General features: G+C 47.7%; 1 protein-coding gene and 1 pseudogene across 1 annotated transcript in view; one reads left to right on the top strand and one right to left on the bottom strand.

Moving 5' to 3' along the window:
* Clcn6 (chloride channel, voltage-sensitive 6) overlaps positions 1-24,086 on the top strand; it is a 34,555-nt gene that overhangs the window by 287 nt on the left and 10,182 nt on the right. Inside the window, exons 2-14 of the mRNA NM_011929.3 lie at positions 554-613; positions 9,075-9,140; positions 9,912-9,977; positions 11,928-11,994; positions 14,312-14,418; positions 15,034-15,160; positions 17,000-17,067; positions 18,751-18,809; positions 19,554-19,686; positions 20,511-20,624; positions 20,865-21,031; positions 21,549-21,675; positions 23,900-24,026. Of these exons, the coding sequence (NP_036059.1) occupies positions 554-613; positions 9,075-9,140; positions 9,912-9,977; positions 11,928-11,994; positions 14,312-14,418; positions 15,034-15,160; positions 17,000-17,067; positions 18,751-18,809; positions 19,554-19,686; positions 20,511-20,624; positions 20,865-21,031; positions 21,549-21,675; positions 23,900-24,026 (1,288 nt within the window). The remainder of the gene's footprint in view (positions 1-553; positions 614-9,074; positions 9,141-9,911; positions 9,978-11,927; positions 11,995-14,311; positions 14,419-15,033; positions 15,161-16,999; positions 17,068-18,750; positions 18,810-19,553; positions 19,687-20,510; positions 20,625-20,864; positions 21,032-21,548; positions 21,676-23,899; positions 24,027-24,086) is intronic.
* Positions 6,048-7,068, bottom strand: Gm13207 (predicted gene 13207; annotated as a pseudogene).

Raw genomic sequence — 24,086 nt, 5'->3', positions numbered from 1 at the left:
ACCTCCGCGTGCCCCAGCCAGAGTTCTGTTCTATAACCTCTCTCTGGACTCCGAGGGAGGGCCTCGGCCAGCTTGAATTAATGCCGTCCATATTCTCTTTGAGTTTTGAACGAAGCAAGCATTGTAGAATGAGCCCTTGCGCGGGACGTGACGCCCATGCCGTTGGTGTAGTTTCTCTGGCCTGTTCTTATTCTCTACCCTTCACTCTTTCTGGGTCACTGGTGATCCAGCTTCCCCGTGCAAAGCAAGCTGGGAAAACTTGAGTTGTGTTCTCAGAATTGATTCATTCCCCCCGATTCCGTAGTCAGTCTATTGTCAAATGAAACACGAATTTTCTCCTCCAACGAAGCTGCCATCAGACATCTTTCAGGTGTCCTGAAGGTGAGCATTACGATTTAAAGAATTCGCCGATCAATAGAAATGTAGAGCTCATGGTTTTGAAACATTGTTCCTCTTTGAAGATGGCTCTAGCTAATTTCGATTTTAATAATACTACCCTCCTTGTACCCTTAACCCATTAAAAGATCTCCATTCTGTGAATCTGTTTTTCTAGACCATCCTTGGGGAGACACAGGAAGAAGAGGATGAGATTCTTCCAAGGAAAGACTATGAGGTGAGGTGTTCCAGATGCTGTCCTGGGTAACTGGTGTAGTGAGAGGACTGAGTGCTTCAGGCCTCCAACCAGAGATGCTCTTTGACCCTCTGCCTCAGGGAATGGGGGAGATGACTGCCTAGCAAGTCCTTAACCTGGTCCCACAGTCTGGTGGTGATGCATTCCAGTTCTGCCTGGATATAGAGCGTGTTTGCCATTAAACCTTCCAGGGACCCAGGGTCGAAGCTCTTCCCTGTGAGTGCTCAAAACAGTCTCTCTCGTGAGCTGTGAGGAGACCTTGCCTCTCTCTCTTCTGCCCTATTCTGGATTATAGTTTCCAGTTTCAGATATGAAACTTTGAAGAGTGTGGGGCCACATGTTGTGGTTCCTTTTAGTTTGCCACTGGACTTGGGAGGCTGAGATGGGAAGAGCTCTTCTGGAGACTCACAAAGGCTGCTCCATCAATCCTATCCCAACCTCTTATTTTTTGAAAAAGATTTATTTATTTAATTAATGTATATGAGTATACTGTAGCTGTCTTCGGACACGGATTCCTATTACAGATGGTCATAAGCCACCATGTGGTTGCTGGGAGTTGAACTCAGGACCTCTGCAAGAGCAGTCAGTGCTCTTAACTGCTGAGCCATCTCTCCAGCCTCCCTATCCAACATTTTTGTTTCCCTATCCAACCTTTTGAGTAACTCTGTCACACCCATTTGTAGCTCGCTTGCCTTAGGCTGATAGAATGTTCATGTGAATTTTTTTTTTTTTTTAGATTTATTTATTTATTATATGTAAGTACACTGTAGCTGTCTTCAGACACTCCAGAAGAGGGCATCAGATTTCGTTACAGATGGTTGTGAGCCACCATGTGGTTGCTGGGATTTGAACTAGGGACCTTCAGAAGAGCAGTCGGCGCTCTTAACCACTGAGCCATCTCGACAGCCCCTCATGTGAATTTTTTTATGGATTAGTGATTTTACACTCAAATCTTTAATGTTTCCCATTTAGCCATCTCCACATACAAGTTTGTGGGAAGCTGTTTGTTTTATGCTGTTTTGTTTATTTATTTATTTTTTCTTTTTGAGACAGGGTTTCTCTGTGTATCCCTGGCTGTTCTGGAATTCACTCTGTAGACCAGGCTGGCCTCAAACTCAGAAATCCACCTGCCTCTGCCTCCCAAGAGCTAGGATTAAAAGTGTGTGCCACCACGCCCCAACTGTTTTATGTTCATAAGAGCAAATTCATTCAGACACTAATCAGGGAAGTCTGCTCAGCGTACATCTAAGGGCCAGCCCTCTGAGCAGCTTTTTGTATTTATTTGGGATGGGGGGGAGGGGGATGACATTTTTCTTTTTTAATTTTAAAACTTATTGTTAGGGGCTGGAAAGATGGCTCAGTTGTTAAAAGCACTGATTGCTTTTCCCGGGGTCCTGGGTTCAATTCCATCTGTATTCGATTTTAGGATATTCAGTGTCCCTTTCTGGCCTTTGTGGGAAATAGTTATGCATGTGGTACACATATATACATGCAGGCAAAACACTTGTGCATATAAAAATAAAATCTGTTGGGTTTTTTTGTTTGTTTGTTTGTTTTTGTTTTTCAAGACAGGGTTTCTCTGTATAGCCTTGGCTATCCTGGAACTCACTCTTTAGACCAGGCTGGCCTTGAACTCAGAAATCTGCCTGCCTCTGCCTCCCGAGTGCTTGGGATTAAAGGCCTGTGCCACCACGCCCGGCTAAAATCTGTTGTTATTGTTAAGGGGTCACATGTGGAGGTCTGTGGAGTTAGTTTTCTGATCTTTACTTGGGTTCTGGGAATGGAACTCAGGTTGTGGGTCTATGGTTTTGCTCACTGAGCCATCGAGTCAGCTTTTTCTTTTTCTTATTTATTTATTTATTTATTTATTTATTTATTTATTTATTTATCTATCTATCTATCTATTATATGTAAGTACACTGTAGCTGTCTTCAGACAGCACCAGAAGAGGGCATCAGATCTCATTACGGGTGGCTGTGAGCCACCATGTGGTTGCTGGGATTTGAACTTCGGACCTTCGGAAGAGCAGTCGGGTGCTCTTACCCACTGAGCCATCTCACCAGCCCCTTCTTTTTCTTTTTTTTTAAGACATGGTCACTCTGTGTACCCCTAGATGGCCTCCAGTACAGCCGTATATCCGTATTAGGGGCACACCCAGTGTAGGTGGCCCTTAATCCTCTGCCTCTGTAGATTTGCTTCTTCTGGATAGCTGAAACTTGTTTGTGGAGCCCTGGTGTGGGACAAAGGCCATTCCCATCTCTCCCTGTGGGTGGGTGGGGGAATAAACTTGCCATGGCTGGATTAAGACAGAGAGGCGGGTACATACCTGAGAGCCAGGCACAGCAGGAGAGAGAGATAGGATAGCATTCTTCTCAGGCAGATAGGTATAGGCAACTTCAGAAGAGAGAGCTTGGTTTTCATTTTTTAAAATTTTGACATTTAAAATAGAGTTATCTCTATTTGATTTTACATGGATGTTAGGGTAGACAGGTGACTGGGTTTAAAGAACAGATAGTTGCTGGGACAGTTTGGGCTGGCTGCTAGATCTCTGTCCTGCCTTGTGATTCTGTCTCCATTATCTGCCCCTGTTGACAGGAAGTCTGGAGAGGGATTCCCAGCATTTGACTGTCCTGTGGCAAATCCTGACCTTAGGTAGACAGAGGCTTCAGAGAAAGAACTTCCTCTCCCTCTCACCTTACCCTGTACCCCATTTTTGACTCCAGCTGCAGGAGGCTTCTTTGCCCACACCCCAAGAAGATCTCCAGCAGACACTGGTTATTTGGAGGCAGCAACAGATCCCCAGGTTGGGGGCTGCATTTGCCTGCCGAAAGTGGTAGGAAGCTGGCTGTGGTTGCACACACCTTTAATCAAAGCACTTGGGAGACAGAGACAGGCAGATCTCTGAGTTTGAGGCCAGCTTGGTCTATGTAGTGAGTTTCAGAACAGCCAAAGCTACGTAGTAAGACCCTGCCTTGAAGAACCAAAACAATAAAAATAAAAAAGAAAGAAAGAAAGAAAGACTGGGTTGTCGTGCCACCCCAGTCTGATTAGATTGGTAGAGCCATTCATAGCACTCAGGAAAACATGATTTTGGGTACCCAGTTTATTAATGCATTTACTAAAGGGTATAGCTGTACAGGCAGATAGAGGTGTGCAGGTAAGGTTTGTGGGAGCTTTCCTGATCTCCTGGGGGGGCCATCCTTCCAGTATCCTCCTGCTCTTGGGACCTAGTCCTCTCAGCTCCTTAGAGGCTTTGTTATGTAGGTGTGACTGATGGCATCCTTTGCCATTGGTGAGCAGCTTAGTCTTCTGCCTCTCTTCTTTATTTTATTTTATTTTATTTTAATTTGGTTTTTTGAGACAAGGTTTTTTTCTGTGTAGCCCTGGCTGTCCTGAAACTCACTCTGTAGACCAGGCTGGCCTCAAACTCAAAAATTCGCCTACCTCTGCCTCCCGAGTGCTGGGATTAAAGGCATGCGCCACCACGCCCGGCTTCTGTCTCTCTTCTCAGAGGTCAGAGGTTACAAGTAAATTTCTCTCCCCTCCTTTCCTTTTTCTGTTTGAGACACAGTGTCCCAGGGTCTAGGACTATATCTCAGTGGCAGGGCACTTTTCTAGCATGTGTAGGGTCCTGGGTTTGATCCCAGAACAACAAAGGAAGGAGGAAGGATAGGGAGAAAAATAGAAGACTAAGCAAAAGATTGTGAGTCTTGCTGTGTAGCCCAGGCTGGCCTTAAACTCAAGGTCCTTCTGAGTGCTGTGTAATAGGCATATGCCTGGGTGAAAACTGAACTTTCTAATCAGTGTCTGTGGCGGCCAACCACATCCTGACTCTTTAGGGTTGCAGCGCTGAGCCTAGTCATTACAATAGCATTACAATAGCAGCCCTCAGCCTAGTCATTACAATAGCATTACAATAGCGTGCAGAAGGCCTTCTTCATACTCTGGAGATCTAGGCCTCTGAAAGAGTTGGTTCTCGGGTAATGGGAAAAAAAGAAAACACGCACTTTTAAGAAATTAGAAAAACAATTCTTTCTTTTTTAAGATTTATTTATTTATTTTATGTATGTGAGTGCACTGTAGCTGTACAGATGGTTGTGAGCCTTCATGTGGTTGTTGGGAAGTGACTTTTAGGACCTCTGCTCGTTCCAGCCGGCCCTGCTTGCTCCAGTTGGCCCCGCTCACTCAGTCCCTGTTCTCTCCAGCCCAAAGATTTATTTATTATTATAAACAGGTACACTGTAGCTCTGTGTCAGATCTCATTACGGGAGGTCACCATGTGGGATTTGAATTTAGGACCTTCGGAAGAGCAGTCAGTGCTCTTACCCGCTGAGCCATCTCGCCAGCCTGAAAAACAATTCTTTTGTTTGTTTGTTTGTGGGTTTTTATTTGTTGTTGTTTTGTTTTTGAGACAGGGTCTCTCTGTGTAGCCCTGGCTGTCCTGGAACTCACTTTGTAGACCAGGGTGTCCTTGAACTCAGAAATCTCCCTGCCTCTGTCTGGGATTAAAGGCGTGTGTGCCACCACACCCAGCCTGAAAAACAATTCTTAAAGCTAGATAAGAGCCTTGTGAGGTGGCACACTCCTTCAATTCTTTTTATTCCCATAGTCTAGAGTGTGTACTATTACTGATGCATCAAGGACCCTTGCCTGGAGGAATTGGAGACCACAGATAATAAGGAGCCCACAGCTCTTAGTCTCTTAGACTGAAGAAGTCTCAACAGCTCGTTGTCATGTGACTAATAAGTACCCTTTCTCGTTTTTCTTTTTTTTTAATTAATTAATTTATTTATTACGTATTTTCCTCAGTTACATTTCCAATGCTGTCCCAAAAGTCCCCTATACCCTCCCCCCCACTTCCCTACCCACCTATTCCCATTTTTTGGCCCTGGCGTTCCCCTGTACTGGGGCATATAAAGTTTGCGTGTCCAATGGGCCTCTCTTTCCAGTGATGGCCCGTTTTTCTTTAAAACACAAAAAGAGATCAACAGATTGAGTATTTTCATTTTCCTAGTTTGTTCCTAGAAAGTAGTTACTCTTGACTTTCTAAAGTGTATGTGTAAGTCTGTGTGTGTGTGTGTGTGTGTGTGTGTGTGTGTGTGTGTGTGTGTGTGTGTGTATGTCTGGGTGTGTGTGGGTATGTGTGTGTATGTGTGGTGTGTGTGTGTATGTCTGTGGAGTGTGTGTGTATGTATGTGTGGTGTGTGTGTTTGTGTGTGTGTATACACACACTGCATCATGCTTCCTCATGCTGTCTTTTGAGGTCTCACTGTGTAGCTTCAGCCAGCCTGGAACTTACAATATAGACCAGGCTGGCCTGCAACTCAGAGGCCTATCTCTTGTCTCTCAAGTGCGAGGATTAAAGGTGTGTGCTACCACACCTGGCTTGCATCTTGCTTTTGAGATTTTTTTTTTTAATTGGGCATTGTTTTATTTTCCTTTACAGTTTAATAACTACTGCTTGCTGAGTGCACATGGGGTAAGGTAGTTCAGAAAGACCCCAGCGATGGTGTTTCCTGACTGTGTGTGGTCTTTGGTAGTGAGTGGAATGACGTGTATGACGTCATTGTCAGACCAGCAAGACCGCATTTAATGCACCCATCGTTCTCAGGATTGTTGGGAACTTGAGCACACTTTCTCCAAATCACCTTGCCTCCTTGTATCACAAGGCCCAGCTCGCTCTCATCCACTTCAGTAACTGGTGATCACACCCAGGGTTGTATATAATGGGGATGATGGATTCTTTTTCACACCGAGAATAGGCAGGCACAAGGTAGCTTTCAGCTCAGGGTGCGTGACATGGGCTTTTTTGAAACGTAGACCCATTGACCTAACGAACTTTTCACAGTTAGGTGGTTTTCTTGTGAAGCCATCGCCAACAGAGCAGACTTTAGTTACCATTCTCTTCCATGCCTTCTTTTTCCTTTTTCCTGTTTGAATAAATTCAATACTTCTGTTTCTCCTTAGGCAGGAACTTTGGGTAGAGGGACCTTCCGTTTTCCCATCTTTTCTTTTCATCTCTGCTTAATCATGTTGGAAAGTACTTTCACTTTCAACTGCCCCTCTCTGTCCAGCAGATAGGCGGGGATGGCAGGGACAGCGCCCTGTGGAGTCGTCCCATCATCCTTCTGCTTGGTGTTTCTCTTTTCATGCATCTTGATGGTCTTTTTCACTTGTATTTTCTCGGCATGGAGTGTTTATGGTAGAGCTTAGCCTTCAGGCCATTTTTTTTTCCTTCTTTGAATGTTCATGGGCCTCCCGACCTTTCTCTTTTTCTCATGGTAGTCCAAATGATATCCATATTGTTTGCGTTTGCAATTTAGTATATTCATTTTGTGGCATGATGACAGCCGTAGAGGAGCTGTCCCGCCACCTCCTGGGTTCCAAAAACTTTTTAATTTCAGGGTGTCACTGGTCCACGAGCCTACTTGGTTCAGTAAGATTTTTTTTTTTTTTTAATTATATGTATGGAGCTGGAGAGGTGGCTCAGTGGCCAACAGCACTTGTTGCTCTTACAGAGGACATAAGTTCTATTCTCAGCGTCCTCATGGCGGTTCAGAACCACCTGAAACTTCAGCACCCACAGACACCAGGCACACGTATGGTGCATATACATACAGGCTGGTAAAACGTGCATATACATAAAAATAAATCTAAAAAAGTTTTACATAAATAAAAATTGTGTGTGTGTGTGTGTGAGTATGGACTTGTATATGTGAGAGCAGTGACACTTGAGGCTGATGTGAGGCACCTGATGTGGGTACTGGCAGTTGAACTCAGGTCCTCTATAAGAACAGCAAGTGCAGCCGGGCGTGGAGGCAGGGGCAGGCGGATTTATGAGTTCGAGGCCAGCCTGGTCTACAGAGTGAGTTCCAGGACAGCCAGGGCTACACAGAGAAACCCTGTCTCGAAAAAAAAAAAAAAAAGAAAAGAAAAAAGAAAATGAGGTTAGCCACAAGACAGACCCAGACAGACTATTTTAAAAAGCAGTTTCTCTTGTCTGTCAAAAGAGGCACAGATTGAGCCCAGCTCCTCCAGTTTCTGCCCCTCAGGCAGTATCACTTCACCAGGCTCCAGAGATCACGGACATCCTGTGGCCTTTGTGCAGGTGCAGTCAAAGGAAATCTCAATTCTAGGCCTCCTGAGAGCACCAGCACAGAGAAGGCCCAGCCTGTGCTCTCCCTCCCCATAGCCAGCTCCACTGCCACGGCAGTTAATAAGCAAGCTGGACATCGGCCTGCGGCCTTATTCCCAAAGCCAAGTTTTAAGTCAGCCAAATATACGTGTGATGTGTAACAATTTAATCCATCTATGACTGCTGAGGGCAAGTCCAGATTCCTTTTGTATAAAAGTCCTGGAGTTGATCAGTTATCACATATCTCAGCACAAGACGGGGTAACAATCAAACCATTATAATAAAATCTTTGAGCTGGTGAGATGGCTCAGTGAGTAAGAGCACCCGACTGCTCTTCCAAAGGTCTGGAGTTCAAATCCCAGCAACCACATGGTGGTGGCTCACAACCATCGAGATCTGACTCCCTCTTCTGGAGTGTCTGAAGACAGCTACAGTGTACTTACATATAATAAATAAATAAATCTTTAAAAAAATTTTTATCACCAGATATGAAAATTTTTCAGACTCATAAAGGGGGGGGGGGGGAGTGATTAAAAAACAAGACGTAGGGACCAGAGAGATGGCTGAGCAGTTAAGAGCACTTGCTGTCGTGTATTCTGGTGCTGCTCTTTTTTCTTTTTCCTTTTTTTTTTTTTTGTTTTTCGAGACAGGGTTTCTCTGTGTAGCCCTGGCTGTCCTGGAACTCACTTTGTAGACCAGGCTGGCCTCGAACTCATAAATCCGCCTGCCTCTGTCTCCCAAGTGCTGGGATTAAAGGCGTGCGCCACCACGCCTGGCTGGCTAACCTCATTTTCATGGAGGCCTCCTATAAAGAGAATTACAACAGTTGATCTGGGTTAGCTTGGTTCTGGTTAATTAAAGGTTTGTTCACATGTAAGGGAATAAGTTGGGCAAGACTAGGGATCGCCAAAAGCCTTTAACTATTGTGTAGAAACAGGAAAATCTGTCTTTTTTGTTTTGTCTTTTTCCCCTGTGCTAGGATGCGACACAAGGCCTTAGGTATGATATCTTACCACTGAGCGTTACTTCCCAGATCCTAACGGTTGCTAGCCAAAGCTTGTCCTGAGCATGAGGCCTCTCGGGAGCAGTGCTGCTGGCTCTTCTGCACATGTGACTCACCTGGGGTCCTGTTCGTGCGCAGGGTCAGAAGCCGCTGGCCACAGGGTTGGAGTCTACATTTGCACCGATCCTTCCTTCCCTGGCACTGCTGATGCCTCTTCCTGCTGAACAGGGGGAAACTGGAGCTTTCCTTGGGTTAGGTTTTGTTGCGATTCCATGTGCACCATTAGCATTCTTGTGTTCTCTCAGAGTCTGGACTATGACCGCTGCATCAATGACCCTTACCTGGAGGTGTTGGAGACCATGGATAATAAGGTGAGCTCATAGCTCTTGGTCTGTTAGCACTGAAGAAGTCTCAGCAGCTTGTTTTCTGTCCTCATGTGACCCAAGTGTCCACTTTTGTCTTTAAACTTTTTCATGAAAGAGTGGCATTTAAATCCATAAGCCCTGTTGCTGAGATGTCTCAGCAGGAAAAGGAGTCTCTGCTCGGCGTGTCCACGTGAATTTGATCCCCAGTACCCAGATGGTGAAAGGGGAGAACTAACTTCAAAAGTTGTCCTTTGGCCTACACACACACACACACACAGATACACACACAGATACACACACAGATACACATACAGACACACAGACACACACAGATACACATACAGACACACACACACAGATACACATACAGACACACACACACACACACAGATACACATACAGACACACAGATACACATACAGACACACACACACACAGATACACATACAGACACACAGATACACATACACACACACACACAGATACACATACAGACACACAGACATACATATGGAGACACTACATATACAGACACACATACACTCTCTCTCACACACAGTGTTGGTACATTCTTAGACTTCCTCCTGCCATCCAGTGTACCCCTAGTCACTATACCAGCTCAGTCCTGTCGGGCTCATCAGTGTCATTGCAGGGCACCTGCAGCTGTGCCTCCTCATCACACTTGCTGTCTCTGTAGATTTAGTCCAGAACTGGTTAGCTGTTATACATTTTTTTTCCCCTGTCACAAATGGACCCATTCTTTTCCCTTGTGAGCAGAAAGGGCGAAGATACGAGGCGGTGAAGTGGATGGTGGTGTTCGCCATTGGCGTCTGTACGGGGCTGGTGAGTAGTGGAAGCTGGGGTGAGCTGGATGGGTCGGGATTAGAGGGAAAGCCTTGCCTGGTGAGTGACCCTTGTCATCTGTCGCTGTGACATTTGCAGCATTGGGATAGTTGTCACTCTCTTCAAGACTGCCTTTTCTTTTTCTTCCTTCTTTTGAAAATTAATTATCCTGGCCCGGGTTTTCATGTGACTTTGCATTTGCTTTGGGTACTACAGAAGTGAGTCACAGTCAAAGACTCTGCGCTCGCCCAGCACTCCAGGGCTGCCTGGTCAGAACTCTACTGAGTGAGCCAGTCCTTCTTTCTGGTGGCGGTAGCACATGGCAGACAGAGCCCGATGGATGTTGAGGTCACACTGTCACGCCCACCTTGTTGGCAGTGGTAGATGAAAGGCTATGCCAGAGTGGACAGGGCTCCTGGATTCGCCAGGTTCACAGACGGATCACACACAGGGAAAGCTGGACACAGCACCAAAGATCATGATAGCAGTTATGTCTGGTGCCATAACTGTGGCCTCATCATCTCTAAACCAAAAAGGGAAGCTGGGAAAGTCGGCAGCCAGCCGGAAGACACATGCCAAGTCCGACTTTTGTCAATAAACTGGCAGAGAGGGGCTCAACCTCCTTACTGCCTTTCTCAGGACTTGGCCACAAGTCTTAGGCTTAACTCTCAGTCGCATATCTAGGTAGTGTATACGTATATATCATGTCACACGGCCCCAAGTGACAGTCATTTCCCGTTCACATTGTACTCATGAGAGTTACTGTGGTGAATTCACAGGGAGTATCTAGTGGCAGTAATGCAGTCGGGAGGCCCATTTGCTAATACTCTGAGGGCATCACAGGAATGAAATTGGGTTGGTTTAATTGTGTTATATAATTTCAGTGTCCATGGTTGGGACAGGGACTAAAAACCAAGCACCTGTCCTGTGTATTTCTGGTTTTGGCTCTCTCAGTAATAAGCATCATTTGCATGTAATTGTTAGTTTTTCTGTGTGTTGTAGCCTTTTAACTGCCATCAATGGCTTTACCCCAGAGATGCTAAGAAGGCAGCCTCCTCTGCTATGTGGCTGCTGCAGCCTAGCCCTTCTCTCGGAACCCTTTGATCTGTCTCCACTTTCTGCTGCAGTTAAAGGCTTCTAGGCATTAGCCCCAGGGAGGCTGGAGTTAAAGCAAGGCCTTTGATGTCACTCTGCCACATTGGGGGCTTCCTGGGCCTCCCATAAGCTCTGTGGAGTAGAACAGTGGCTTGTAGGTTCCCAGGTAGCCAGCGAGTGATAGAGTGGTTCTCCCTGAAATAATGACTGAGAAAATAAAAAGGGCTCATACCAAACCCAGAGACCACTTGTGCCAGCCACGGAAATGCCCTTTAAAGTCGCATTCTTGTCCAGCTGAGCACCACTGAAGACGTTTTTGGCTATTCTTGTGAATCCTCCTTTGGAAATTGGAAACTGCTGAGTGACTCCCCAGGTGACTCAGTCTTACCCTCTCTAACCGCAGGACTCTTCTCGTCCTTCTCTGCGCCTTCTTTCTTTACTCTGCTTCATTTCCTCTTTTCTTTTTTTTTTTTTTGTTTTTTGTTTGGTTGGTTTTTTTTGTTTTTTGTTTTGTTTGTTTGAGACAGGGTTTCTCTGTGTAGCCCTGGCTGTCCTGGAACTCACTTTGTAGACCAGGCTGGCCTCGAACTCATAAATCCGCCTGCCTCTGCCTCCCAAGTGCTGGGATTAAAGGCGTGCGCCACCACCGCCCGGCTTATTTTCTCTTTTCTTTGGAGAGTCAGTGAGGCTATTCTGGGGCAGGATCTCTCAGCCAGCGTGACTAGCAGAGTTTACTCTCCTGCTGCTGCTGCAGGTGCCTTGAGTGACCACGGAAGTGCAGTGAGGTCAGGTGAAGCTTCCAAGAGACCTGTACTCACCTGGAGATGAAGATGTCCACTCTCTTATCCTCTGCAGGTGGGTCTCTTTGTGGACTTTTCCGTGCGACTCTTCACCCAACTGAAGTTCGGAGTGGTTCAAACGTGTATCCTTTCTACGGCTCCATTGTTTCAGACCCTTTCATTCTCGAGGCTCTTTCTTGTTGAGAAATTTATCAGTAAATGTGGTATTTGAGAGACTGTTTGTTAGCCATTCAGGCAGGAGTTTTTAAATTGTCACTGAAGGACAGGAAAGCACGACATTTTTCCTTATTTTGAGATACTGTCTATTAGCTAGCCTTGGTTGTCATACAAGTAGCTATGCAGCCCAGGCTGGACTCAAACTCATCGTATGGCAGAGGCTGGCCTGAAACTCCTGATATACCTGTCTTAGCCTCCTAAATGCAGGGATTACGAAATCTACATCACCTCTCCTGGGTTTAGGATTAAGATATAAAAGAGCAAAGCGGGAGAATGGATGACGGCAGGAATACTATATAAGTTCTTAAAACTCCAGAGACTTGGGTTGGCGGCAAAGAATTCATCCTGGACCTTTGATCTTAAAGCTTGACCACATTTAAGTAAACACTCCATTCATGAAGACAAATAGAAACCCAAACAACAAGAACAAGAACATTGTAAAATAAAGGGAAATCTGAGTGCACAGTCTGGAATAGGTTTTCCCTGCACTTAAGAAACAGAGCTAGGGGCTGGTGAGATGGCTCAGTGGGTAAGAGCACCCGACTACTCTTCCAAAGGTCCAGAGTTCAAATCCCAGCAACCACATGGTGGCTCACAACCATCCGTAACGAGATCTGACTCCCTCTTCTGGAGTGTCTGAAGACAGCTACAGTGTACTTACATATAATCAATAAATAAATCTTTAAAAAAAAAAAAAAAAAAAAAGAAACAGAGCTAGACCTCTTGGTACTCTACCAGGGAGGCCGAGGCAGGAGATGTGTAAGCTCCAGGCCTACGTGGGCTACAACGCAGGTCCTAGGCCAGCCTGGGCAATGTAGACCATGTCTCAGTGAAAAGCAAACAGGGCTGGGGCGTGACACAGTATCAGAGGGAGGCCATCTTTCCAATCCCTAGTGCCACACAAAGGAGACAGTTCATCTCCACGCATCTAGAAAGAATGTCTCCATCTTACCAGAACAAAATCAAACCCCTTGAGTTCTCAGGAAAACATGGAGAGGCTCGAAAGCTCTGGCAAGAACCTGGGGTGTGCACATCCTCTGTGTGTAGCTTTTAAATTCCTCCTCAGATGGACCTCAGGTATATTAAAGGCAGCTTTTGTGACGGCTGTGACAACAGATGAGGGCATGGAGAAAGTGTGGTTCCTTCACAGCACTGTAATTTGGTGCACAAGTCAGCTGAGCACATGGCTAACGCTCAGGTGGGTAACACTGAGAGATACTGTGGGATGATACAGTAAAGTTGTGGGGACACGAGGTACAGCAGACGGGGCACTGTACAGGCCATAGTGTAGAGGTTTGTTCAGGTGAGGCTTAGGAAGGTGTTGGTCACTCTTTGTAATGTTTGGGCGTGGGGAATCCTGTAAATTCAAAGTAGTTCTTTTCATTTATTTTATGTGTGTGTGTGTGGTGGGGAGGCATTGCACATGCCACAGTGTGTGTGGAGGTCGGAGGACAACGTGTCATCTCCTTCCACTATGTGGGTCTCAGGGAAAACTCAGGCTGTTAGGCGCGGCTGCAAGCACCTTTACCCATGGAGCTGTCTGACCAGCCCCTAAAGTGGCTCTTTTTTGTTTGTTGGTTAGTTTTGAGAGAGGGTCTCATATAGGCCTGACTGCCTGAAGTGTTCCTATATAGACAGACAGACCTTGGACTCACAGAGACCCACCTGCCTTTACTTGAACTAAAGATGCCAACTCCCACACCCAACGAAAGCAGTTGTGGGGCTGGAAAGATGGCTCAGAAGTTAAAAGCACCTGCTGCTCCTCCAGAGGACCTGAATTTTGTTCCCAGTACCCACAGCCTCACAACCACCTCTCAACTTTACCACCTCCTGTAACTCCAGTCCAAGGACCCATACCTTCTCCTGGATTCTTTGGGTACCAGCACACAAGTGTACATACACCTGTCTACACACATACACACACACACACCCCAAAATAAAATGTTTAAAAGCTGTTGTATAGAGCCAGCTGCAGCGGTACATGTCTTTAAACTATTTAAACTAATCCCACACTTGAGAGGCAGAGACAGGTGAATCACTGAGTTTGAGGCCAGCCTGGTCTACAGAGTGAGTTCTAGGACAGCCAAGGCGACAGAGAAAGACATAGAAAGCTGTTGTATGTGGAGCACAGGGAAATAAGCACTGAGCAGCCACCGTGGCTGCCCCATTTCAAGTGCTATGCCAAGTGGCTGAGAGCCCTTTTCCTTGACTCAGCCTCTGCAGCGGTGGAGGAATGCAGTCAGAAGGGCTGCCTTGCCCTGTCCCTCCTGGAGCTCCTGGGCTTTAACTTGACCTTTGTCTTCCTGGCAAGCCTTCTTGTCTTGATAGAGGTAAGGTGGTTTGGAAATGGACTGTCTTAGTTTTTAGTACTGTTCACTTTGTGTCTGTGTGTGTGTAGCTTTTTGAGACAGGGTTTCTTTGTGTAGTTCTGGCTGTCTTGAAACTAATCCTGCTGGCCTTGAACTCAGAGATCCGCCTGCTCCTACCTCCAGACTGCTGGATTAAGGGTGTGTGCCACCACTGCCCAGCTAGAGGAACGTAATGTTCTTCAGCTATGTGTTAGGAAACAGGTACATGAGGCTTACGGGTTACTCTTCACCTGGAGATCTTCCTAAAAGTAAAGCCTGCAGTACGGGGAGAGGTTAATAGGAATGGGAGGATTAAAGACATGGATGGGGGAGGTGCTCTTCTCCTTCACCTTGGGATTGCCTGGAGAGCATCACCAGAATGTGGGGAAGGTGGCTCTGCAGTGGTGCTCAGTGGTCCCATGTGAACAGACTCCACATGCAATGAGGAGCTTGTTAGATACAGAGTCGGAGCTCAGGCTGCGGCCCAGCGTCTGTGGGTGAACAGCTCTCGGGCAGAAGATGCGGGTGTCCCTGGCTTGTTGAGTGGAAGCGGCGGAGTAGGTTTTTAGTTTATTTGTGTGTTTCCTTCCCTAATAGCCAGTGGCAGCAGGTTCTGGAATCCCCGAGATCAAGTGCTACCTGAATGGTGTGAAAGTGCCAGGAATTGTCCGGCTCCGGACCCTGCTCTGCAAAGTCTTTGGGGTGCTGTTCAGTGTGTCTGGAGGTGAGGAGAGCTTTCTACTCTTCCCATGGAGTGGTGAAGGCATCCTGTGCATTGAGTAGATCTGGGCTATGGCTGCTCCTCATCTGGTAAGGACTTTTTGTCCTGTTAGCTATGTGTCTCTGTCACAGCATATGTGGCAGAAACAGCTTGAGGCAGGGAGAGGTTTGCTTGTACTTAGTTTCAGAAGGGTTTCAGTCCGTCATTGCTGGACAGACGAGGGACACTTCATGGTGGAGGGTGTATGTTGTGGGCACCGGGAAGCAGAAACCAGGGCTGAACTATACCTTTGAAGGCCACCTCGGAGTAACCCACTTTTACTAGCCAGGCCTCATGTTCTAAGGTTCCACGGCCTTCAGAACAGCTCTACACACTGGAGGCCTCAGAACATGACCAGATAGGCGAAGCTCAGATTCACATCCCAGTGCAGGTCACTCCACACAGTCTTGTTTCCTTTCCTTACTTTCTGTTTTCTTTCCCCAACCCTTCTCTCTTTCCTGTCCCGCCCCTCACCCCCCCGCCCTTTGCTGGTCTTCTGAAGTAGTGTCTCATTATGTAGCCCAGGGTGACTTGTCTATGGGCTTTCAAATACAGACATTGTTAGTACACTGCCATTCCGATATACCCAGTGACACTACCATTCTATTGAAGAGGAGCTATCATTCAGTTGGTTTGTAGGGTTGGTTCTGGCAGCGTTAGCCCATGTTTTGTATAAATGGCCAATGATTTAACCTTTGCAGGCCAGGAGAGGTCACTGAGGACATCGTGTAGGAACTTAGGGAATTGTACGACATACCCATTTAAGAATCTCGGGTCCTGGGAGTCTCAGCAGGATCACAGAGGTTGGAGGCAGCCTGGGCTAGAAATACACTATATATATATATACTGACTCAGCAAAAGGGTAGAAAGAAATGAATCCTGCGCCTAGCAGCACACACATGTAATCCTTACTTATTTTGAGGTTGAAGCGGGAAGATTTCAAGTTCAAGGCTCGCTTAAGGTACAGAGTGAATTCAAGGGCAGCGTTGGTAACTTAGTGAGACCCTGTGTCAAAATAAAACTAAACCATACCATATAGTGGCACATAACTGTAATCCCAGCAAAGGCAGCAGAGTAGCTTCAAGTTTGAACCCAGCCTTGTTTTTTTAGTCCAGGACAGCCATGGCTACATTGTAAGCATGTACAAAAAATAAAGCCAAAAATAAACAGATAAAGGCTGGGAGTGTAGGTAGAGCACTTGCTGAGAATATATGAGGCTCCTGGTTTGATTCCCAGCACCATCAATACATAAGGGAGTAAAAGTTCTCAGGGTGTACAGAAACAGACAGGGTGGTTTCCCTGCACTGGAATTTGAAAATAAGAACTATTATTTCTTGTAACAAATGGAGCTTGTTTGAAGAAAATTTGCCCCAGCCCATGTGTATGCGGGATGGGCTGAGGCACAAAGGAAACCACACAACAACCTTTCCATGTCACTTTTTACAAGTTACTGGTCTTGTTTTTTGAGATAGGCTCTCTCACTGGCCTGGAACTTTGTCAGTTAAGCTAGGCTGGCTGACCAGAGCCTCGGCAGTCCTACCTCTAGTTCCCCAGAGCTGGATGACAGCTGGACGCTGTTTTTCCGGGTTCTCTAAGTTGGGGCTGAGGATGGATCTTGGGCCCTTGTGTCTGTTTAGGAAGTTCTTTACTGATTGAGCTGTCTCCCTGACCCTGGCTCAGTCTTTACATTACAGAGTCAGTCATATGCTTGCCTGCAGTTTTTAGTTGCTGAAAGGTTTACATAGCAAAATCTAGGCCAGGGGCCCTCTGCTGACTGTGCCCCTCTTTTCTCCCCACTCCCAGGGCTCTTTGTGGGGAAAGAAGGCCCCATGATCCACAGTGGTGCTGTGGTAGGAGCTGGCCTCCCTCAGGTAAGGATTGGTGGGCCAGGGGATGCGTTCCTTAGAATGGGTCTCTTGCATAGGCCCAGCAGATGTGATATCCCTCATGCAATTTCAGAACCTGTTGCCTTTTGGAGTTGAGGTGGAAACTGTGTGGTCTGTCCCAGCAAATAACTATTGCTCCTCAAAGCATAGCATCACTGCTGAGTCTTTGGAACGGAGACAGGAAGCAGAGGAAAACCAGTCAGTCAGTGTGGCAATGCAGCCACACTGCAGCCAAGTGTCTGGAAGAGTTGGCTGGCACAGTCTGAGGCCCACCTCTGCTCAGTCACATTAGATGATGTAGTGATAGTCACAGGCCAGGCAGGTGTCACCTATGCACTACACTGTGTGTCCCAGTTCCTTTCTTCTCTGTAGTCATGAACTGATTAGACCCCTAAGCATTGATGAGGATGCTGAAGAGCTAACTCAAGACTTAAGATCTCCTTTAAAATGAGGTTTCATTGATTGATTGGCCAAGATAGGGTGTCACTATATCCTTACTGGCTTTGAACTCAGTACCCTCCTCGCCATCACACCTGGGCAAAGCTCCTAGTCTTAAGGGTTCCTCTGGACACATGGCCTTTCATTTGAGGTCTTAGTCCCTGTCTTAGTCAAAGTTTCTATTCCTGCACAAACATCAAGACCAAGAAGCAAGTTGGGGAGGCAAGGGTTTATTCAGCTTACACTTCCACACTGCTGTTCATCACCAAAGGAAGTCAGGACTGGAACTCAAGCAGGTCAGGAAGCAGGAGCTGATGCAGAGGCCATGGAGGGATGTTTCCTACTGCCTTGCTTCCCCTGGCTTGTTCAGCTCACTCACTTTCTTTCTCTCTCTCTCTCTCTCTCTCTTTCTTTCTTTCTTTTTCTTTCTAAAGATTAATTTACTTATTTTATGTATGTGAGTACACTGTAACTGTTTTCAGACACATCAGAAGAGAGCATCAGATCTCATTACAGATGGTTGTGAGCCACCATGTGGTTGCTAGGAATTGAACTCAGGGCCTCTGGAAGAGCAGTCAGTGCTCCTAACTCCTGAGCCATCTCTCCAGTCCCTCAGCTTGCTTTCTTATAGAACCCAGGACTACCAGCCCAGGGATGGCACCACCCACAATGGGTCCTCCTACCCTTGATCACTAATTGAGAAAATGCCTTACAGCTGGATCTCATAGTGGCATTTCCTCAGGGGAGGCTCCTTTCTCTGTGATAACTCCAGCTTGTGTCAAAGTGACACACGAAAGCAGCCAGTAGAGTCCCAGAAGAACATTCACTTGGGACCTTCTCCCTGTTCCTAGAAAGAGACTTACCTGGAGTGTGAGTTGTTGGGATGAGGGAGGAAGGCTCCAGGCCCATCTGCTCGTTAGGCTCAACTACCGGCTCTCCCAGCCTGGAAGAGGAAAGAGACTAGCATGGCATGGGGGCCTGTGTGAGCATCTAGGGTCCCAGTGACATGTGATAGAGGTAGTGACATCATATGCAGCAGGTCTCCATCCCTTCCAGCCCCTAGCTCTGCTGTCCCCCTCCTCCTGACTTGACACTACACAGAGTAAACCCTAGGTGACTTCCTTCCTGCAGCACACTGTACAGTTGTGCAGATGGACTGGGGCCACTGTGGGGCTGTGCAGCCCAGCCCCTGCCCTCAAGTCTTCTCTGACACTGTTTTCCCCATTTCAGTTCCAGAGCATCTCCTTACGGAAGATCCAGTTTAACTTCCCCTACTTCCGCAGCGACAGGTATGGGAGTGGTGAGAGGTGCGGCCCAGCCTCACTGGGCTGACCTTTGACTGAAGCTGTCAGAAAAGGGAACGCTAGCAAAAGGACCTAGCTATTGTCCTGACAGACTCTTGTTGTAAGAGCCATTTCAGGCAGCAATGATGGTCCCAAACTGAAAACCCAGAGAAGGGTGCCCTGCTGTGCAGACGCTAGCCTCGTGGGTTTGTGTGGTACTGTCCTGTACCATGCCCAGTTCGACTGAAGCCATGTTGGGTTAGGGAGCCCCTCCTCTCAGGTGAAGGAAGAGCTGTTACCCTGCGAGAGTGGGATGCAGTGTGCTGGCTTTGTCACAGTGACACACATTTGAGATGGGCAGCTGAAATGAAAGCAGTGTTTTTCCTCCCAGTTTTGAAGGTTTTGGTGACCTTCATGGAGTGGCTTGGGATGGCTCCCAGTACCCTCTTTACAAATACACTCCAAATGGCTGAGTTCCTCCTCCTCAGCCCCACTGCTCAGGTTCTAGCGCCTTCCAGCAGTGCCTCAGGGCCACAGCCCGGAACACACTGGAGGATAGTCACATCACACTCACGCATGTAGGTAGTCTGTGTGGCTCAGAGGCAGCTGTGACTGCCATCCAGAACCATGACACCCCGAGCTGTGAGGGAGAAGGCTCATAGGTAAAACAGTAAGAAACTGGCTCTTCAATCTGAAGGCTCTTTCTTAAATACACAAACGTTTCTCTCCCCCTTCCCTCCTCTTCCTTAGAGACAAGCGTGACTTTGTGTCAGCGGGGGCAGCTGCTGGCGTTGCTGCAGCTTTTGGGGCCCCTATAGGGGGCACCTTGTTCAGTCTGGAGGAGGGTTCATCCTTCTGGAACCAGGGGCTCACGTGGAAAGTGGTAAGGACACTGTCTGTGGATGCCACCTCTTAGACCCAAGCATGAGTCCAGAATGCACCCAAGGTCACTTGAGACATATAGCTGTCCTTCTGTTGGAGCTGGCAGACTGGCTCCAAAGAACTTTCTTGTCACAGCACCATAGGCTCCAAACAGTAGGCTTTTGTGTTCTTCCTGTGAGCCCACCCCCACCCCCAACTGTACACCCATGCCAAACAGCTGCTGCTCTCTCTTTGTGAACCCTCTGCCTGAAGAATGTGTAAGTCTCAATGACAGGATTGTGACTAGAAATCGTGTTCTGTTGTCCCCCTTTGTGTTGGGCATAGGGCCTGCTCCATAAGGAGCTCTCAGCATTGGGCACTATGGAGGACCGTAGAGACACTCAAGACCCTCACAAACTTGCTCAGAGCTGCCTTCAGTTGCTTTCCCCAGGGGGTCCTGAACCGGCCACTTCCCAAGGCCTCTGCTGGAGCAATGGGGCTTTATTTCTTTGTTTATTTTTGTTACTGATTTGGTTTGGCTTTGAGACAGGATCTCACTATGTAGACGAAGTTAGCCTTACAGAGATTGCCTGTCTTTTTGAGTGCCTGTGCCACCACACCTAGGGACTTAATCAGGCTGGCAAGATGACTCTGGATAAAGGCACTTATGCCATGCCAGATCCCAGTTGGACCCTTGGCCCCACATGGTGGAAGGAGAGAGCTGGCTCCTGCACCACATATATAGTACAAAATCCGTCCATGAATGAAGGAATAAGTAAGTGGGAGAGGGAGTGAAGGAGAGAGGGTGATGTCACCAGTGTCCTTGCTTTGTTACCTGTCCTCTAGCTCTTCTGTTCCATGTCCGCCACCTTCACCCTCAACTTCTTCCGCTCTGGGATTCAGTTTGGAAGTTGGGGTTCCTTCCAGCTGCCTGGATTGCTGAACTTTGGTGAATTTAAGGTATGTCTTTTCCTCCTCCCAGGATATTTCACTGTACCCATGAAACTTGCTCTTAAAAGCCCAGTGGGACAAGTGGCCGCCTCCTATGCACACCTGCTCCCGTGAGCAGTGTGCCTGGACAGCCTGAACCCTCGGCAGGGAAGGCAAGCATCTGCTCTTGTTCCTGTCTCTGTTTCTTTCCCTTCCTGTGCTCATGGCCACTCTGGTTTTTCTCTCTCCCTCCCTTCCCCCTTCTCTCAGTGCTCTGACTCTGATAAAAAATGTCATCTCTGGACAGCTATGGATTTGGGTTTCTTCGTCGTGATGGGGGTCATTGGGGGCCTCCTGGGAGCCACATTCAACTGTCTGAACAAGAGGCTTGCAAAGTACCGTATGCGCAACGTGCACCCGAAACCTAAGCTCGTCAGGTATCTGCAGTGAGCCCCTTGTGGGCGGGCCATCTCTCCCAAGGAAGATGGTCCTGTGAATAGACCCTGCTTCCCACGCCCACTGTGATTTCTCCTGAGACTAAGCCTGTAAAGAAGCTCATGAGTGCCCCATGAAGGCCAGAGAAACTGAGACTGAGTTTACATCTGAGTGGCTAGGTGGCTCACCCTCTTCTGCTGACACACATGACCAAGTCAGGAGGGTCAGCAGATTCTGCTGACAAGCTGTCTGTCAGGAGTTACCCTTGCCCTGGACTTAGCAAGGAAAAACCATTTAGCTCTTTAGAAAGTGATGATGTGTGTGCAACAGCCTCCTTCATCAGCTGCCTGCCCTTTATTGCAGCCAGCTAGACACAGCAAGTCGGGAGTGAATCCTGGCTGTGTGTCCTCACCAGGACTGCAAGGCTTGCCCTGTGGGGGGTTGTGGTGATGGGGCAGGTATAGTGATCACGTGTGCTCAAGCACGATTGCATTGTAACAGCTGTGCTCTGCTTTCCAGAGTCTTAGAGAGCCTCTTGGTGTCCCTGGTGACCACTGTGGTGGTGTTTGTGGCCTCCATGGTGTTAGGAGAATGCCGACAGATGTCTTCCACGAGTCAAACCGGTAATGGCTCATTCCAGCTCCAGGTAACCCTCACAAACTTGGTGTCTATCCTCCAAGCAGAAAAGTGTGTTCGTTTCGAGCCATGCTGCTCCTGCCTGCAGCTGAGTGTGCTGTGCCTGTCACCTGCGAGGATGAGTTCTTGCCTGCCACCCTTCCTCTGCTGTCTAAAGCTCAGCTGTCCTTCATGGGAAGCATTGCTCATTAGCCTGCTGTTCACCTCTCTCCAGGCCCGCAGGAACACACTGGCTCGGGGCCCTGCCACCCACCACCTCACCTCTGTGATATCATTCAGAGGGTGATGCTAACTCGTCCCTCACGTGCTGGGCTGCTCTCCCTGGCGTGCCTTCTTGTTTCCAAGTAACAACTCAGGGCTCTCAGAGCCCTCTGCAGCTTGTCTGGGAGAGAGGCAGTCTGTGACTTCCAGGACATTTTAGATGAAAGGTCAGCCAGCCATAGCCAAGGGTTACATCTGGCCCTTGCAGCAGCCTTCTGTGTAGCCCTCAGGCAGAGGGTGCCTGGGACAAAAGAAGGTACCACACAGAGTAGAAGTTTACTGGCACCTTGTTATTCCCAAGGCCACATCATTTCTGAGACCAGACTTTTCAAAATGTATTTTGTTGTGGAACACTAATAATATAAAAAACATAAAACATTCTGTGCTCAAGTTGGCCAATTTAAAAAAAATTAACTAAAACTAGACAAAGGTGACTGTCCTGGGATGCATTGACTTTCTTGGCTATGGGACTCCTGGGCCCACGATAGTCCAGCAAGCACCAGAGATGCTTAGGTGCTCAGTGTCTCGGATCTTTTACAAGTACTTTACACAGCTACCATTATTTTTCATTTACTGTGCTGATAATAGTATCCCCATTTTTCAGGAAAGAAAAGAGAGGCAACGTGGAGGCTTTTCCAAGATCCCTTAGCTGGTAATGTGTAGCATGAAGGGGAAGGTACTAATCTCTTTTGTAGATGAGGAAAAGCCAGAGTTTCCGAAGTAAAAGCTCTTCCCAGAGAGTGCAGAGTTAGTGCTGAAGCCGTCTGAGTTAGTAGTCTGTTCTCCGCAGCAGACGGGTGGACTCTCAGCGGTGCCGCTGGCCTCAAGACCTTTCCCATAGACTGTTGGATGGGCTTTCCTCCAGACATGTTCTGAGAAACCCTGCATGTGTCAGTTATTAAGCCACAGGCAACAGTTAGTCCACTGTTCCCCTGCACTCATGCCTCTCTGCCAACAGGAGGCGCTTTCCACCTCCTTACTGTCCCTAGTCACAGGGACAGCGGTGCAGTGAAGCTCAGCCACCGCACACCACCAGCCAGAAACCCAGAACCACCCCTCTGCAGACGCCCTGCTTCTACTCACAATTCAGGAGGCATGGGAATCCTACGCTCACACAGTGTGACGAGAATGTAGACTTGTGTTCTCCTAGGGATTGGTACATGATACTTAACATGATACTGCTGTTGGGCCTCAGGTTAAGGTTTGTTTCTTTAGTAGAAAATCCAGAATAAAAGTTGGTTGCTTGGTTGCTTAGTTGCTTGGTTTCATTTTCAATCAAAGTTGGGGGTTCGCTGATCTCTAATCTGCACTGTCATCCCATAGTCCTTGGGGCTCTCACTCTGAGCTCTTAGCTGTGTTACTTCAGAATCTGCACCAAGGAGGAAAGGCCACGTGAGCCCTGATGTAGCTGTGCTCAGTGATGAGTGTGAGTGAGGGCTGAGGACGTGGCGCAGCAGATAAAGCATTTGCCATACGAGGACGGGGACCTGGGTTAGGTCCCTAGGACCCTTAGAAAGCTGAACATGGCAGCTCATGTCTGAAATCCCAGTGCTGCCATGGCAAGATGGGAGATAGGGATGGACAGTGTGCAGGGCCGGCTAGTCTGACATGTGCGGTAGTAAGTAAGAGTCCCCCAGCTCAATGTCGTGTGACCTTGGCATTCATGCTATCGCAGTTGTGTACCTACTCACACAGACATATGCAAATATTCTTTAAAACGTGGATCAGCAGAGGCCCTCACCTTCACCCACATTGTTTGAGTCCACACTCACAGTGCGGGAACCAGCATCAGTAGCTGCTGTCTTGCGCCACGGCAGATGTGTACTTGCTTCCCCCTCTAGCTTGACCCCAGCTCCTCCCACAGGGAAAGCTGTCCAGCCAGACACTTGACCTCTTAGGAGACCGACCGCGCTGAAGACCTGTGCGTCCCAGTCAGGTGCCTTTGTAGTGACCTTTTGGTTCCTTTTCTTCAGGTCACATCAGAAGATGTGAATTCAACTATCAAGGCTTTTTTCTGTCCCAATGACACTTACAATGACATGGCCACACTCTTCTTCAACTCCCAGGAGTCTGCCATCCTGCAGCTCTTCCATCAGGATGGTGAGTGTCCGTGCTGCACACGCCCGGGGTCGATGCCAGCTGCCTCTCAGGCATCTCTCT

The sequence above is a fragment of the Mus musculus genome, chromosome 4, assembly GCF_000001635.26.
Source record: "Mus musculus strain C57BL/6J chromosome 4, GRCm38.p6 C57BL/6J".
Taxonomy (NCBI): domain Eukaryota; kingdom Metazoa; phylum Chordata; class Mammalia; order Rodentia; family Muridae; genus Mus; species Mus musculus.
Note: the sequence above shows the minus strand (reverse complement) of the source record. Positions and strands in the feature narration are given on the sequence as shown.